This window comes from Onychostoma macrolepis, chromosome 20 (genome assembly GCF_012432095.1).
Source record: "Onychostoma macrolepis isolate SWU-2019 chromosome 20, ASM1243209v1, whole genome shotgun sequence".
Taxonomy (NCBI): domain Eukaryota; kingdom Metazoa; phylum Chordata; class Actinopteri; order Cypriniformes; family Cyprinidae; genus Onychostoma; species Onychostoma macrolepis.
This window is the reverse complement of record NC_081174.1, coordinates 18,575,381-18,593,421: the sequence shown is the minus strand read 5'-3', so window position 1 is coordinate 18,593,421 and position 18,041 is coordinate 18,575,381. Positions and strand designations below refer to the sequence as shown.

The 18,041-nt window shown below is 35.9% G+C and overlaps 1 protein-coding gene across 1 annotated transcript; it reads right to left on the bottom strand.

The window, feature by feature from the left end:
- Positions 1 to 53: 53 nt before the first annotated feature.
- Positions 54 to 16,993, bottom strand: aven (apoptosis, caspase activation inhibitor). Its single transcript, XM_058757106.1, has 6 exons — positions 16,616 to 16,993; positions 16,106 to 16,283; positions 1,938 to 2,008; positions 1,730 to 1,825; positions 1,358 to 1,643; positions 54 to 614 (listed from the first exon to the last, which is right to left on the bottom strand). Exons 1-6 carry the CDS (start codon positions 16,808 to 16,810, stop codon positions 475 to 477), a joined length of 966 nt encoding a protein of 321 aa, XP_058613089.1. The 5' UTR covers positions 16,811 to 16,993; the 3' UTR covers positions 54 to 474.
- Positions 16,994 to 18,041: the final 1,048 nt, after the last annotated feature.

Below are 18,041 nucleotides of genomic sequence, written 5' to 3'. Positions count from 1 at the left end.
CGTGTCTGCCTGATCATTTATGAAGTATGATTGCAAAACAATGGGAATCTACATTCAAGGACAAAAACAATGACATTTATTGAACAGAAGTCAATACACTAAACTGCTATTGTATGGCCATTTGTATGTATGTAGTAGCTTTGGTGATTTGCATTTGTTTTGAGCAGGGGGAATGAAAATAAAGTAGCTAATGCAATAAATCCAAGCTGGTCATAGCTGCTTTTAATCAGTCAAGTGATGAGTGAGAATATGATGGGTCTGAAAACTGTTACAAAGCATTACATCACTTTTATGAGTAATACATTGAGGAAGCATTTTATATTCCACATGACTGAATTAGTCTTGGCTATTATAAGACTTAATGAAATGTCGCGGTATGATGTTCACGTCCACACAGAAGTAACGCTATGTCAGCATTAGCAAAGCTGCATGTGCTGATTTAATCCACAGCAGTGTCAGTCGGCTTCTCTGGGATCACGAGATCATGCTGTCCAGCCAGTCCTCCAGATCCTCCTCTGTCACTTCCTGCCTCGTAGGTTTAGCTTCACTTTCCACTACTGGCTTAGTCTCTTTCATATCAGCCATTTGATCTGTTCTCTCTTCTTCTCCTGAACCTGTTGAGGTGATAAAATTACATTTTCACATCAGAAACTACTTTGAAACTTCACTTGCAAAAGCTACAAGATTGATGTAGCTAACTTTGCTACAAAGCACTATCAGAAAGTACCTAAATACACTTAAGTATTTAAGGATTACATATAAATATTTGTATAATTGGATAATACTTTCATTCTGCAATGAATCATTCATCTGGAATTTTACAATAGATATATAAATAATATATATTATATATAAATATGCTGAATTTTCAGTCTTCGGTGTCACATGATCCTTCAGAAATTATTCTAATATGCTGATTTGGTGCTCAAGAAACATTTCTTATCAATGTTGAAAACAGTTTCGCTGCTTAATCTGTGGAAATCTTGATACTGGGATTTTTTTTCAATCTTTGGTGAATAGAAAGTTTAGCATTTATTTGTAAAAATAAAACAATGTAAAAGTCATTGGTTTTGATTAATACTTTTATTACACAATGACCTATTATCTTAATGTCTTAAAAAAAAAAAAATCTTACTGACCACAAACTTCTGAATGGTAGTGTAATTATTTACTGTATAAACAGCATAAAAGCAGCATTCAATGATTATTTACATCAACTGTCTCACTTAAATGAGTCTGAATTCCAAACACTACTTATGTAGCTTATTATGGGAAGTTACGACTAATACTGATTTTAGTTAGTTAAACTACACCCTGACACCGTTTAACAAAAAAAAAGGAACAAACTTATACTGACCTTGTGTTGGGCTGTTTAGCACATCGTCTGTTGAAGTGTGGGATTCGACTGAAGTCATTTCTGTGACGGTTTTCTGCAAGTTGAGGAGAAGGTCGAGCTCCTGGTCAGCATCATCTGTGGCAGGAGGGACGGCTGTGGAGACACTGAGAGACGCTGTGGTACCTGGAACAGGCTTTACACTGCGGGAAACACCCAGGCCTGATTGAGGAACTTTCAATCCAGCTGTTAGAGTCGAGTCGGTTCTGTGAGGTGCTGTCACGGACGGAAGTTCAACAGGAGTCATCACCTGAAACATATTAAAACACTAGCACATTCTTCGCTGGTACTAGTAAGTATTTCATAGTATTCCAACAAGAAAATCAATTGATCTACCTGCACAAGCTCAGCCTCCAGGTTCAGTCTTGTGTGCAGTGGAAGCTCTTGAAGTGACTGAGTTAAAGCTGGCAGGTCTATAAACAGAGCTGGAATCTGAAGAAATCACAATCAACCATGAGAATATACTTCCTCAAACAACAGGATCTCAATGAACATGCAAGTGAATCATAATACTTAATAACTTGTGGAATGACTGATCATGCACCTGATTTTTTGCTAGCGAGTCCATCTCCCAGTCCTTCTCATCAGAGAACCTGAACTGTGTAAACGAGTCCCCTGAAACAGATAAAGCGTTAAATTTATTTGATATATATATATATATATATATATATATGTGTGTGTGTGTGTGTGTGTGTATAATGTATTAGTTTTGCTTTGACACTTTCAGGAAGCTTAGATTGAATTCTTTATTTCAGTGAAATTACTGATGTGCCACTTTTAGTGATTTTTAAAATTTTATTATTTACATTATATTTTTTATTTTACATTAGGAATAAAGTCCAAATTAACCTTTATTATAAATATTTGACAGTTTATTTTATTAATATTAATTCATTATTGTATTATTATTATTATTAAATATGAAAATTACATCATGAATAATAACAATAATAACATTTGGTTTAATTACACTTCTAAAATCAACATTACAATATTATATCTCGCATTATCTACACCCTCTGATTATCCAGCTTTAAAAAATGTAATTGGATATAAATACAAATGCTATTTATTTTAAATGAGCTTTTATTTTTATATGTTCAATTTTTTTAAATACTTCTTTTAATTTCAGTTTTAGCATTAGCAATTTTAGTACTTGAACTATTTATGCGTTTATTTGTTTTTTTGGCAAGGTAAGGTTTAAATTTTTTTTCTTCGGTTTATTTAATATTTGTTTTTCATGTTATTTAAGTTTTTTTTTGCAATAGTTTTCATTAACAATAACCACTGTACTATAGCTCACCTTCCTAGCCCCTGTATTGTAGTGACAAGCATTAATCATATTTATGACTTAGTTTTGAACCCTCTTATAGCTCAATCTTTAGCCAAGAAAAACAACTCTCACATCTCCATACTGTAAACACTCAGTTCACTGCGCACCTTCACAGCAGCAGCTCAACGTGTGTCATCTTTTGAAGTCATTTTCACCTTGACACAAGCAGCGTGAATTCTGAGGCGGCAGCAAGTTGGGACAGCTGAAGAAAGAAGCCGTGGGTCTGTCACGCACAGCTGTCCCAGCCAGAATACTCAGCGCCTCCCACCTCAGAAACGCTCTTTCACTGGAGACACACTTGCCAACTACAGTTGGCCAAACTGACACGGATGATACAGAGCAGGGTCTCAAGGTCAAGAGAAGCGATCCTTCTTCAAAAGAGCACTCCAGAAGCATTCTGCCGCTTCATATAATGTGTTAAAAAGATGAACAGCTGCAACTAAAAACAACAACATGCTACTATTAAGGTTTTTGTCTATCTAGCATCCCACTCAGTCAGAAGCGACGTCACAGGAAGCAGGATTCCTGCTAAAGCTGAGCAAGCTGCCAAGAACGCAGTGCTTGATGTTATCAGTGTAGAAACGCTGTTATGAGCGGGATGTGGAGCTGCGGACAGGAGATGCCATCCAGGCAATTTCATCATGTTTCCTTCACTGGCAGTGACAGCGCCATGGAAACTGCTGCCATAACAATAAGCAAAGGTCCTGTCAGCATGTGCAACGAGGGGCAGCGTAGCTTTAGCGGAGCAAGTAGTGTGGCTAGTGAATATGACAAACTAGCTGCATGTGACATACTGCTGTGCTGCATTACTTATGATAAACACATTGTTTGTACAAGTGCAAATTAAGTATAAATTAAGAAATTATCACATGGACACTGTTTAGTAGGGATACAGAAATATAGTGTGTTGACCAAGAGCCAATGGTTATTTTTATGTTATGTCTGAAAAACAATATAATTGAGTATTATTACAGATGAATGAATGCTGATATTAAGCACTATTTCTCTCCAAAATCAAAAGTAGAAAATGTATGTTTTACAGGAATGTGAATCAAATGCTGTGAATCATCACTAAGCATAATGAGAATTACAAACAAATGTTAAGCAATGATTTTTTTTTCTCGAATTTCTTCAGTCAAGTTAAAATAAAACAAGTCTACAGTTTATATACAGTTAAATATATAAATCAGTTGTTTTTCATTTAAAAAAAAAAAAGTTCATAAATAATTTCACTTTTCAAACTGTAATTTATTAAATTTATTAGATGTAACAAACTATTTGTGACCCAGGACCACAAAACTAGTCATAAGGGTCAATTTTATGAAATTTTTGGCATAAAAGAAAAATCTATAATTTTGACCCATACAATATATTGTTGGATATTGCTACAAATATACCGATGCGACTTAAGGTTTTGTGTACCAGGGTCACATATTAAAAAAGCACTGTACAGTGGCCCAGTAGTGCACAACACACAAAAAATTCCAAAACACAATGAAATTAGCACAACACAATGGAAACAAGCCACAACATGATGGAAACAAGTCGCAACACAACGGAAACAAGTCACAATACAACAAAATTAGCCCAAAACAACGGAAACAAGCTGCAACACAATAGAAACAAGTTGCAACACAACGGAAACAAGTCACAACACAAACGAAATTCGCACAAAAAAACAAGCCAGCCACAAAACAACAAAATTAGTACAAAACAAATGGAAACAAGTCACAACACAAAAGAAAGAAGCCACAACATATGAAATTAGAACACCACAAGAGAAACAAACAGCAAAATTAGCAAAACACAACGAAATTGGTCCTTTGTGTTGTGCACTACTGGGCCACCGTAGTCACTGGAAAATTCTTTATCTTAATCCATATTTCAAATGACTTTATTTCATAAAAATTTTAATTGTTTATAACATGATATACAGTTTAAATGTTACATTTAAAAATATAGATTTTAAGTAACTTTTCAAACATGAATTAAACAAGCTGAATTCAGTTCATCACAAACAATAAGCAATAAATAGGCTACCTCACACAAAACTAGTGTATATTGCACAGACGGCTTGAAGCTGCTTCCAATGCTGGCCTATTCAAAAAAATTAATTGGTTGATATTGGCAATGTGCATCCCTACATTTTACACAATAAACAGGTAAAAATGGCTGATGTGAACGAAACATAAGCGTACAGTAGCATCTCTGGTGCAGTGCTGGCATAATGTCAGTGTGGCAGATGTGCGTCTCTCTGCAGGCTGGCGTCCTCTGAATGAGGGAGAGCAGAAGCACAGGAAGCGGCGCTACAAGTACAGGTCATTTCCTCCCAGAGAGTGGCATCATGTATGCAGCCTGCCAACCCAAATCTGGCCACCATTCTTTGCTTTTTCAAGGGCCCTATAAAACACTGACACCAGGACCATGGAATGCTGCGGACCTACAAGCCCAACAGTTTTAAAAAGAGCACAGGCCATCCACTGCTAGTCATTAAATGCCACTTAATGCAGGGAGGCTACAGCCCTTTGGAAGAAGCTGCTAATTTGCTTTGTCGTCACGGCTCTTGAGCAAATCATTGCTAAGCCAATTAACACAAAGCAACTCCATAACGAACTGAACCATCAAAATAAATCAGTCTGTGATGATTGCAATTAAAACATTTCAAGCCGAAATTTCCAAACAATAAGACGGTTATTTACTATACGCCTCAACACCGCTGCCATGCAGAACACCAACAGTTTCCTATTAGTGTCTAGACTTGAAAGGAAAGACTTTGTGCAGTTCACACACTTGCTTCATTTGAAAACACATCTTTAAATGTGACATTTGTGAGAAATGTGAAAATGTTTTCCTTCAAATCATTAAAAGTCTAAGCTCTGCTTTCGTTTCTGATCAGTTAGTGGGATACTGAACAAACTGTTGTGTAACCTTCAAATCATTATGTTTATAAAGTGGTTTGAGCTTCCTAAACCAGAAACGGAGGTAAAAACAGATAAATCGCAGTTGAACTGACTGAAACTAGAGCCTGTTAATCATATGGCATCAACGAGGCAGAAAGGGCAAATCAACTCATTTTGAAATTGTGAAAGTTGATGTTGAATCAGTGATCATCAGGCAAAGAGTCTCATGAGAGACGAGTTTTCCACTCTCACAGACACTCAATAGCTTCTCAACAGATGAGTGCCTAATGCTCTGTATTAATCTATTTTAATTCATTAATTCCCTATTTATTTGTGGATCCACCTCTCCATATGTCACTATAGTCCTGGCCCTCGAAGCGGCAGGGACCCATGCAGTAATGGGTATGAGAGCAGGGCTTCAGTGTGAAGGACGTTAGTAATTCAAAAGCACATCTCTTCTCAGGAGACCAGCATCTGACCTTGAGGTGTGAAACGGCATGAGTCATAATGACACAACCCCTGCAATGAAGGAAAGGCTGCAAAGGGCATCTCATATGCCCATGCAGGGATAAGCCACCAGGCCCTCTGCCTTTTCTGAATCCAGCCTGACCTACGTTACAAGGGCAGCAGTATTTGTCTTTCATGTTTACATTTTTATCCAAGCATAAAAGCCACTCAAAGTTACATAACAACTCTCATTGTGTCTGTGTGTGAGTGCACTTTCTACCAGTGGGGGCTGTGTTGCAGCTGGGTCGCTGGGCTGAACTGATCATCAGGTTAGCAGACAGCTGTGGCTCATCTTAATAGAGATTTAGAAGAGTAATTTATTTCCATAGAGATGAATCAACCACTCAATGCGCTACTCTTGATCAAAGGAGGTGGTTTTCCCAATGATGAACACAGAGAAAACATCTCAACAACGAGAAGCACCTTCAGAAACAACTATGGGAAAATGCATGTCAACAACAAGAGGAGGAAAATATTATAGAAATGATAATATTATAAATATATTATAATATTATTCAAATTTTCTGTGTAGTAAGAGTATGTCATATAGTAATGGAGGCTACTAGAGATTATAAATAATATTATCATTTCTATAATATTTTCCTCCTCTTGCTATATTATCACCAAATATTTATTTCAAACAGCACAGGTTGTGCATTTCTTTTTGGAACTGAAGAATCTGGAATTGAAATAAAACAAGTTGATAAAAAGATTGTTTTTTAATTATAGCATAACAAGATTTTATTTGTAGGTTGGCCATTTTTGACCAGAAACACCACAAGTGTAATAAAGGTGGTGGTGGTACTAAAAAAAAACCCAACTAAAAATAAAAAAATGCAATAACTAAATAGGATTCTCTTCAGCTCAAAATGACCAGAACATGACGGTCTAATTACTTAGAATAATATTTCTATATTGTTTTTATTTAATTTCTTTTAATACATTTTAAATATAATTGTATGCCCTATTATTTTATTTATTTTATGTACTTTTTAATTATTTTTATTCACATGTAAACCACTTTGAATTACCATTGTGTATGAAATGTGTTATATAAAAAACTTGCCATTAATAATTTTAATACTAATAAAATAATGTATTTGCTTTTTTAATTTTTTAATTTATTTATTTTTTAATAAATTTGTTCTAAACATTTGATGTAGACTATAACTGTGACATAACACTGTTTTGGATCATTCAAAACCAAAATACATATTTTGGACTGCAATCAATTTCAAGACAGATCTAAGTGAGTGTACAAATACATGGCATACAAAAAAACTTTTCTCTTTCATCTCTTATGATAGACTTCCCAAACCAGAATTCAAATTACAGAGGAATAACAGGGCATTTCAATGACAACGCCCATTAAAAACATCCACTTCCAACCAAATACCAAAGGACCTCATGGCCCAAATATCAACATTGCCCCAAATAATGCATCTCTGGGCAAACATGAACTCGAAGGGACAATCAGGGGACCATTTCCTGGCAGCATTATAAAACAGGTTCATTAGGGACATAATATTAGACCATTCAGGCTATTTATAACTAAAAGCTATCACTATACACAACCATATTTATGCAAAAGTGCCACTTGAACCTTTAACCTGTAAATACAATTAGAAAAGACCTGCCATATTTCAGTGATATGACAGAAGGGAACGATCGTTTCTCCACCACAGGAAACTCACAACGAGTAAGTTATAGTGGACAGATGAAACGATAGGGAAAGCAATATGGAAATTATTAGAAACAAGTGGCCTCTGTTGCACTTCCCAACATTCCTAAAGGTGTCTGAAAGATACAAAATGGTTTAAAATAATGAGCCTCATGCAAAATGCACAGGTGTTATGGTAACAACAGCAGAGAGAGAAGAGAGCGAGTGAAGAGAGAGAGAGTCATTAACACAGTGGCTGTTACTGTTACACATTATTGCAGAGATGACATTCTGATACTCCGTGTGGGTGCAAACACACACCCCCGCATCATAATTACTGTCCAATGCTTGATGCAGGGGACTATAGTCACAGTATGTGCGTGATCAAAAACACTGGCACACAGCGCAGGTGCTGCTGAGCATTTAAGGGAAGATAGATCCAGTATTCTTTCAGAAACACCAGTTTGTTCTAGAAAAAACAAACACGATTTATGTGATCATATAAGCAGGCTGAATTCAACATGCCTTTTGAAAAAGCATAACTGGTCACACTTTATATTAGGTGGACTTAACTACTATGTACTTTCATCAAAAAATAAGCACAATGTACTTAATGTGGTCATATTGTATTGCAAAAGACTTCTGCTATTGAGGTGGGATACGGGTAGGTTAGGGAAAGATTTGGTGGTATGGGTAGGTTTAAGGGTGGTTTAAGGAATGGGTCAACAGTGTAATTATAAATATAATTACAGAAATTAATTACAGATGTAATTACATAAAGGTATTATTAACAATATAAGTACAGTGTAAGAACATATATGTACAATAAGTGCATTGTATCAAATGATTAATTTAAATGTAAGTACATAGTAGTTAAGGCCACTTTATATAAAGTGGGACCGCATAGTTTCGATATGGTTTAATTACGGCTGATTACGGCTCGACAAAATGCTGTAGCTACACATTTTGAGTATGATCTCTTCTGTGGCACACGGGCTTGGATCAACTAGACTCATATTCAGAAAAAAATAAGGTCTAAAATGATTATCCTAAATATGAGGGGTAGGCGATATGACCAAAACCTTATATCACAATATGAGTAATTTTATTTCACAGTAATAATATATATCAAGATATAGTTATTTTTGCTTTAAATAAAGTCTTCATGATATAAAATTTTATATACTATAGAAATTTCACAATTCTTGTCACCAGTGTCAATATCACAAAAAGAATTATTCTAGCCTAAATTAAAAAAATAAAATTAAAAAAACTCAAGCTCACTGATGACAAGTAAAGTCAGCAATTAAATAGGAATAAAAAACAAATTGCAAGCATAAGGACAAAAGAAAAAAAAACTACAGAAGAACAAATAAATAAGAAATGCTACATACATTGTATGAAGTAATCAAATGTATAAAAACACTGCATATTCTTCACTGTGTAAATTAAATGTATATATCTTATTAAACTTACAATAATGATTTAGTCAAGAGCAGTGATAGATTTTCTCTCTTTTGTTGTTTGATTAATGTAAATGACAGACAGCAGGAATATTATACTGCTGTCACTTTAAGAGCTGCCCGGATATAATATACTGTTACACATGTGCTTTCTTTCTCAGCTGTTTGCTTTCAATTAAGCCCTAAATTACTATGTTTACGAGGATACATGCAAAGACGGGCATTTTGACACATACAAATGTGTGTATTTAACTGTTCGCTTTTGATGCCGATTGTGTTTCAATGGCTTAAAATCAATTGTTTTAAACCGCAATGCTTAAAAATGCGTACGCGTATAAATTTTCATGACCACATAGCACAGAAACGCGTGAACGTGTAACCACGATAGAGACGAAAAATCTTTACCGATTGACAAATTTTTACCGGTATATCGCCCACCCTTTCTACCAATCATAAGAAAAGTATATTTAGCAAATTACATTTCAAAGGCTGTGTTTGTGCAAGATAAGACTGCTGCTTTCCAACAAGAGCTATAAAAAGAGAGACAATTTAGAGTGCTTTAGCCCGCCAGGGTGCAGTCATTTTTGGAGGGTCCAGCTGGTGAAACTGACAGTACCAGTGCCACAGGTGGAGACCCAAGGAACTGAAATAAAGGAGAAAACGTCAAGAGGGGGCTGTTTCCTACAGGTGCAGTGTCATTGGTAATGAATTAGCATGTCTTTCCCTCTCTGCAGGGACACAACACACTGAGGTGCAGTCAACAGCTAAACAAGGTCATGAAATTCAGGCAACATTTAGTATTAATTCGCTGCTCTCACTGTCAAGTGTAACCCGAGTATGTGGTGTGTATGGCTGAGTTGTGTCTGCTGGCCATCTGAGACCCAGAGGAGACATACTACGTTATGGCAGACACACAGATGCAGGCAAACACAGTGGAGCTGTCACTGTATATCTATGCCCTTCGTTATTAGTCCTCCTCCAGGGTATGTGATATGGCTCATATCCTCCATTATGATCTCATTATAATCAATAAACTTGGAGGCCTGGAAATCCTGCCCTACATGGCAATATCTTACATAAGCCATTTCCTGTCAACCTGACTGTACGACATAAACAAGTGATATTGTACTGCTTCTGACAAAAAGGAAAAGTGTGAAAAGTAACGACCCTGGATCGGTCGATCTGTACTTAATCCCAGCTCAGACAACCTTTACACAAACACACCTTCCAAGGGCACAACAAAAAAGATTATTGGTGCTCACGCTGTCGTCACTCAGCCCCTGAGTGTCCGGAACTCAATGCAAACTTCATGTTTGTACTGTCTATTAACTGCAATCTGTTCTTTTCATTGATCATTCAAGGCTTCCTTTGATGGCCTGTGATGTAACTAATTATACGCATGCAGCTGCACACTTTTATAGAGTCCAGTCATCCAGACATTTTATAGGAAAATGAATTCAGGCTAACCTCAAAAGTTTCATATGCTCATCAAGCCTGAATTTATTTGATAAAAATACAGTAAAAAAAGTAATATTGTGAAATTTGGTTACAATTTAAAATAACAATTTTCTATTTTAATATATTTTAAAGTGTAATTTATTCCTGTGATGGCAAAGCTGAATTCTCAGCAGCATTACTCCAGTCTTCAGTGTCACATGATGCTTCAGAAATCATTCTAATATGCAGCTTTACTGCTCAAGAAACATATCTCATTAATATCCATTTTGAAAACAGATGTAAATGTACACACTGTACATCTTTACTGTCACTTTTGGATCAATTGAATCCATATAAATATTAATTTCTTTCAAAACTTTAAAAATTTTGAATGCTAGAATGACTAAAAATGTGAAAGCACCTAAATGCTGAAATATGTATTTTAACATAAAAAATATTTCAACATCACTTTAATACTATTATTCCAGTCCGCAACATCAGAGTTGACTGAACCAATGGTGTAAATCTGGTGTGGGGCTATTCATTTGGCCAACCAATGGCAGATAAGATATTGCTTTTTTATTCACCGAACAGTGAACCCAGTGGAACAAAAACAATTTACTTCATGTTACAACCTTATGTTGTACCTCGTATCATACCTTGATAAAGACTACTAGCCGAAATGTTGGTTAATAAATATGCTTAAGTGAGTATGCAGTTGTTCTCTAATTTATTTACAACCTTATGTTGAACACCAGACAATTATTCTAAAGAACTACTGGAGGAATATAAAAAAAAAATAAAAAAAATTAGCTAGGAACCTCAATAGCTTGTAATATTTTACATGACCATTTTACTTTGATTTGAGCAGAAGTAGCTCCCACAGACATACCAAAAAGTCATGAAATGACCCTCTCACGTCTGTATTTCCAGCTTTCCCATCCTTTCCACCCACCTATATGCTCACAGCCACGCTATCGGTGTCAAAAGAGAGTAATTATTGCCTCCATTATGTTTTAGTGAGCATAATACCGCCCCTTCACACACCCCGACTGTCTACAATATGAGTATAAACGGTCCAACCTTCATCCCCTCACTTCTGCTTCAGCTCAGCCCCCCGCTCTTCTCCTCTTCCTCCTCCCATTCTTGGCGTCAGCCTGTTGTTCACTGCCCCAAATCATGACGATTATCCCAGCCCAGTGGGAATGACCTCCTCCCAGCCATTCACATCTGTGTCTGTCAGTGCATCCACAGGCAGCAGCACATATTCATCCAGAGAAACAGCAGCAGCAGCATTTCCCCATCATCCTCCACCACCGAGAGACAAGGAGATGCTTAACAATGAATGTTATGGACTTTAGTGTGGTTGTGACAACTTGAGCTTTTTACTTTGATTCTTCCTTGATAAAAACCATCCAAAAACAATGGAGAACATGTTACTACTACTTTGAGGATTATATAATTTAAGATCGGGCTCGTGACTGGATGAAGAAGCAGCATCTAGAGAGACAATTCCTGGGAGTCTGCTAGAGAGGAAAAGGTTTGGGATGGGTGACAGTCTGACCAAGCCAGATCTGTAGATGGAGTTCAAGGCTGAGCGATGAAAACAGTGAGTACTGAAGACATATATCTTATATGATTGATAAAAAGACAAGGTAGTAAGTTCTAGTGTCTGTCTGAATATTAGGTCAACATTATTAAAGAAAAGCATCAGATATCACTTACTGACATTCTAAAGAATTCATCACGTTTCATTTTAAGGTCTGAAAAAATTGTCAACATTTTCTCACCCACATGTTGTTTCAAACCTGTGGAACACATTCTGTTTTTTTGTCCATACAAAGACAATGAGGTTTAATGTAGTTTCGAAAGATTTCTCATAATATCTTCTTTTATGTTTAAAGAAAGTCATACTGGTTTAGAATGAGATGAGGGAGAAAAAATGTGTGATAACAAAATAAATAAATAAATAACAGTCATTGTTTTAATGATGCTCTGTTAAGGAGATCCCAGAGATACTGATTTAAATGGATAGTAAAACAGTATTTGTGAAGATGATCAACTAAACAACAAAGAAAGCCTCTACCTATGGAAAGTGTAAAATGATTAAATAAATCAACATTTGCTAAGATCTATAATAAATTTAATACACATACACTTATGTTATTTAATGCAATAGCTATCATAAGTGGACCATTACCGACAATTTTGCATGTATTTATCTAGGTTAATGTTTTTTTGTTTTGTTTTTTCATTTTCCAAATTTTTTCATTTCAGTTTCATAATTTAACACTTAAAGTTGTTTAAATCAACATTTAGTTAATGTAATGTGACCAACAAAAGCTGTAAAAATGTTCATGGTACAAGGGATTAACTAATTATAAAAAATGTAACCGTTGTGTTAAATATTAAATATAAATATATTAATTATACATATTAGATCATAAATATTTTATCTGCATGCACTATTATTTTTTTAATTACCTGCAAATACAATTTTGTGCATTATGTTTAAAATACAGACTCTTTACCGAAACCAGAAATCAATGCAAAGCTAATACGGCTGTGTTTACAACCTGTTTAAATATTCAACCACCTTAAAGGGGAAATTGTACCCTCTTTTGAGGGAGCTCCACATCATTTTCATCTGAAGGAGATCATTATTACCTTATATTACGACTACTACACTCTTCCTCATAGTGTGTCTTCAAACCAATGTGAGTCCGTGATACTTGCCCTAGCAACAAATTCACCGCCACGGTGACAACGATTGGATGATGCCATTCAAATTCAAAGATGTTATTGAGAGTTTCTGACAGATTAATCTCCAATCAGCTGTGAGATTACACAAAATAAAATGACCCATCTCTGTGACAGTAATATACACAAAAAAAATGAACAAGCGTCTTGGCAAACAGATTTTAAGTTATCTGACAGATGTCGTTTTCTCTACAGTGACAGCTTAAGAGACAGGGCCGCAGGAGACCATAATTTGACATGCACAATAACAGATCAGAGCAAGTCAACAGATAACAGCAATCTTGCTGCTGAATGCATACCTTATGAAATACAGTCTCAGCTGTCTACACCTGTCTTACTGTATGTGCCAAAGAATGGTTAACCGCCAGAATGTGGTCAAACTTACTGATTAAACACTAAAAACTACATTGTGAAAGCACCTGCTATGATGAAGGAAACCCATCTGCTAATGAATCGCTTTCTCTTGTTATTTGCATAAAGCAATAAGGATGTAGGTGTACTTGCAAGTTACATGAGAATTATGGAAATGAGAATGTCAAAAGTGAGCATAAAATTACTAAAAATGTTTTTAAAGTAATGCTAAAAATGGCATCAACATGTTGTTCCAAACCTGTAGGAATTTGAGGGTGACTAAATGATGACAATTTTCATTTTTAGGCACACCAACACTTTTTGTAATCTGTGAGAAAACTCAAGGGTAAGGGAAGGATGTTCCTCCACTTTATTCCACTCCCTGGTGAAAGCTGAATTACACTCATTTTGTACCTAATCAGTCCGTTACCACCACAGTCACTAATCAGAGCCTGCTGGCAGAATCATAATGAGATAAAGGACAGTATGTCGAGTATCGCAGGGGAGGTTGGGCAACTTTGAAAGACTGAACAAACCGGAACAGCCTTCGTTCTATTTATAACTTAGCTAAAGTCATTATATTGCAATATTTGACCAAGAGGTGCAACCATATTTACCATATATATCTTGCAAAGTCAAACAAAACATTTAAAGATATTTTTTCATGGTTAAAATATGAAAGACAGAAAAAAATTTCTTCTTCAAAGCAGTCAAGCTAAAGCACTGAATCATTTTAAAGTCCTATAATAAGCACCATTCTTCTTTTGTTGTTGTCATATGACAAACAAGTGTTGCTGCACAACCACATCATTTTGATGGAAAAGCTGTCCTACACTATTCCTGAAGTCATGGATACAATACTTGCTCTGGAGACCAGATACAAATTCCACCCACATTCACAGGGATCAGCGAGTTTGAACCTCTGATGACTAATCGCAAATGTGCAGGAAAAAAAGTGGAGCGCAACAAAACAAAACAGATTAAGCGCTCCAGTTTTGTGTGGAGTACAACTTTAATGGTTTGACCACAACAAACATAAACAGATTGCTACTAACAAATGGCATTTCTGCTATGTTTGTTTGCACAGAGATGCATGAGTGATATATAAAGTCTTTCTCTTGCACTACCACAAGAGGCAGCGCAGTCCTACAGTACTTCACCGTGGTAAAATTAGATGACACAAATATATCTCATGAATATCAATGTGGCTTTTGAGGAAGCAGATTAGGGAAATGAGAGGCAAATTGAGCAAAGAAAATTCCCTCAAGAGAACAGCGTAATGGAAACTTATTCTGCACTTACACAGGATTTAGGCTCATTAAACTAGAGGAACAAATGCCTCTGTGATGGTTCATTTTGAATAATTAGACAGTTGTGTTAATGACCTGCCCTTGAACAAAATGTACACTCTCTGCATCAACATGACATATTAAAAAACTTATATTGTTTTGGTTATGGGCATTTCCTTAATCCATTATATGAATTTCCATGGTTATTAAATAAAAGAACTAAACTCAAATTTTGAACTTTCTTACACTCAAAAGCTTGGAGGTGATAAGATTTTTATGTAAGATTATTTTTTATATAAGATTTTTATAATCTTTATGCTCACCAAGGCTGCATTTATTTGTTCAAAATACAGTGAAAACTGTAATACTGCGAAATATTATTTCTTGGTAACTTTTCTATTTCAGTATATTTTAAAATGTAATTTATTGCTGTGATGGCAGTGAATTTTCAGCAGTGTCAAACAATCCTTTAGAAATCATTTTAATATGCTGATTTGATGCTCAAGAAACATATCTTGTCACAATGTTAAAAAACAGTTGTGCTGCTTTAAATTTTTGTGGACACGTGAGTGATACATTTTTTCAGGATTCTTTGATGAACAGAAAGTTTCTTTTTTTAGAAGAAACCTTTTTTTAAATTATACAATAAATGTTTTGACTGTCACTTAAAAATATAAATTTATTTAAAAAAAAATATCAACTAGGATTCCTATTCAGGCAGCTTGAAATAAACCTGGTGGTTGGTAATGGCAGTTCACTGTGCTATTTGTAAACATGGCAAAAACTGTTGCTCATGAGATGAGTCCTCCATTAATCAGATCCAACCGTGTAACAGAAATAGAGCTTTGCCCTTCTCATTGCCCTTTCATATCTCAATAGCACACAGCAGGACAGCTGGTTAACACCATCGTTGTTCTACATTCATATTGGTTTTGATCTCCTGCCTTCATGTGCTGTGTAAGAGGCACGGGGGGAAATATGACACAGATTTAAGTGGGTAGTCATGTCTTACCAGCTGAAGTGAGGAGGACATGATAGTCTGTGCCTCTCTGTGCAGGAACAACTTCATTAATTTCTTCTTTCTCGGATTCCTCATAACGGTCCCAGTTGGACTCCAGCTTTCGTCTAGAGAAGGTGTTGTCCTCCTCCTCTTGCTCAAAGTTTTCTTTGTTGTCATTGTCATCTTGATTCTGGAAAGCGATCAGAAAAAAAAAATGACAGTGAGCAAGCATAACACAACACAATTGTTTTACTGTGACAGTCTATTAGAAACTTGAAAACCTTTAAAAAAAAAGTTAACCAACACCAACACAATGTTGTACAATAATGTTACATTACGTTAATACCATAAATTGCTTATTTATCAAATTAAACTCTCTGAATGCTTGTCACTTTATTTAATTTTCATTTATTTCGTATTTATTTTTATGCCATTTGTGTCTAACACTAAGGTAACAGGGTTTTATAGTAAAAATAGCCGGAATTATGGTTGCCATGGTGATTTTTTATGGATAACACTTACTCGTCGAAAATCTGCAGGAGGTCCAAACTCTCGCCCTCTTCCTCTACGATGATCCCGTTTGCCTCTTCCACGATGGTGGTGTCCTCCTCTTCCTCGACCCCGGTGCTCTCCCGAAGTGCCGGTCTCAACATCCCCTCCACCTCCACCTCCTCTTTTCCAATGCCCTCCGCGTCCCCGACTGTGTCTGCCTTCCATAACTGAACATGAAAATTAGAACTAATGCCGAGACTGTAATCGTGTAACACCACAACCGTTGTTACACTTAAAAGAGAACCCTTTTCAATGGGGAAACGTTCCGCCCGTTCAACTAGTTCCGATTAATTTACCAAGAAATAAATGGGAGTTTATCAATTGACAAATGTGCATCAAATCCAAAGTTGAGAAAACAGTATGAGTAGTGTTAAAAGCAGTAGAAGCAGCGGTGTGTGGGGAATGTGAGATCTGGCTCGGTGCTTATTCCTTGAATGTGAACTCTTTTGAATGACATATTGTCATGTGACACACAGCAGCCACAACAGCACTTATGTTTTATTGATTTTTTCCTTTTTATTCGAAACATTCACAACTATATAATGAAATATCTCGATTCTCACCTTTATAGATTATGTTGATAGTGGGCGATGGTCACCTAATAATGTAATCAATTAACTATGCATAAAAACCAGTCTGTTTATGGGTGTCGTGCCATAACATATGATATTTTTAATACAACTGACTTTATATTTAATGTGAATTTAACATTGAAAGTTAATGTGAATAAAAACATTGCAAGTTAGGCTACTAATCACAACACTTTCATTGCACAGAAAGAGAGCAAAGAACAATTACATTATCAAAGAACATTTTCACTGACAGTCTAGTTCAAGCACTCTCAAAAACTCCCATTAAAATCACTGAAGCTGTTTACACTATGAAATCAATATCTTACAGATTCGTACACACATTTGCACTTTGTTGTTTTCTGAGGAGAGAATTCGCCAGAAAGAGTTATTGAGTCAGTGACCAAGTGAAGAAAACACCGGCATTTTAGCGATGACTCATCTGAACAACTCTGATTGGTCATTGCATTCATAAACTCAACAGCATCGTGTGTGATTGGTTATAATGCGCAGTGCTGTAAAAACGCGTCTGTCTCTGGCTCAGCGCCAGCCAGCCAACACAGATTTGAATTTAGCAGCTGATGATATGACACACTGAACGTTCTAATCACGCCGGTGTGATTGTATCAAATATATACAAATATATTAATCGGCTATTTTTTGTCTTTTGGAAGCTGCATTCAAAATCCACTTGGCTCAAAAATCTGAGGGGGCACGTGCCCCCTCACTTTGAATGGGCATGACGCCTCTGGGTCTATGGACTACATTTCTGAAATATATAAGGCTAGGTTCAAAATCCTTATTTAATTTAGTTGACATATTAAGAG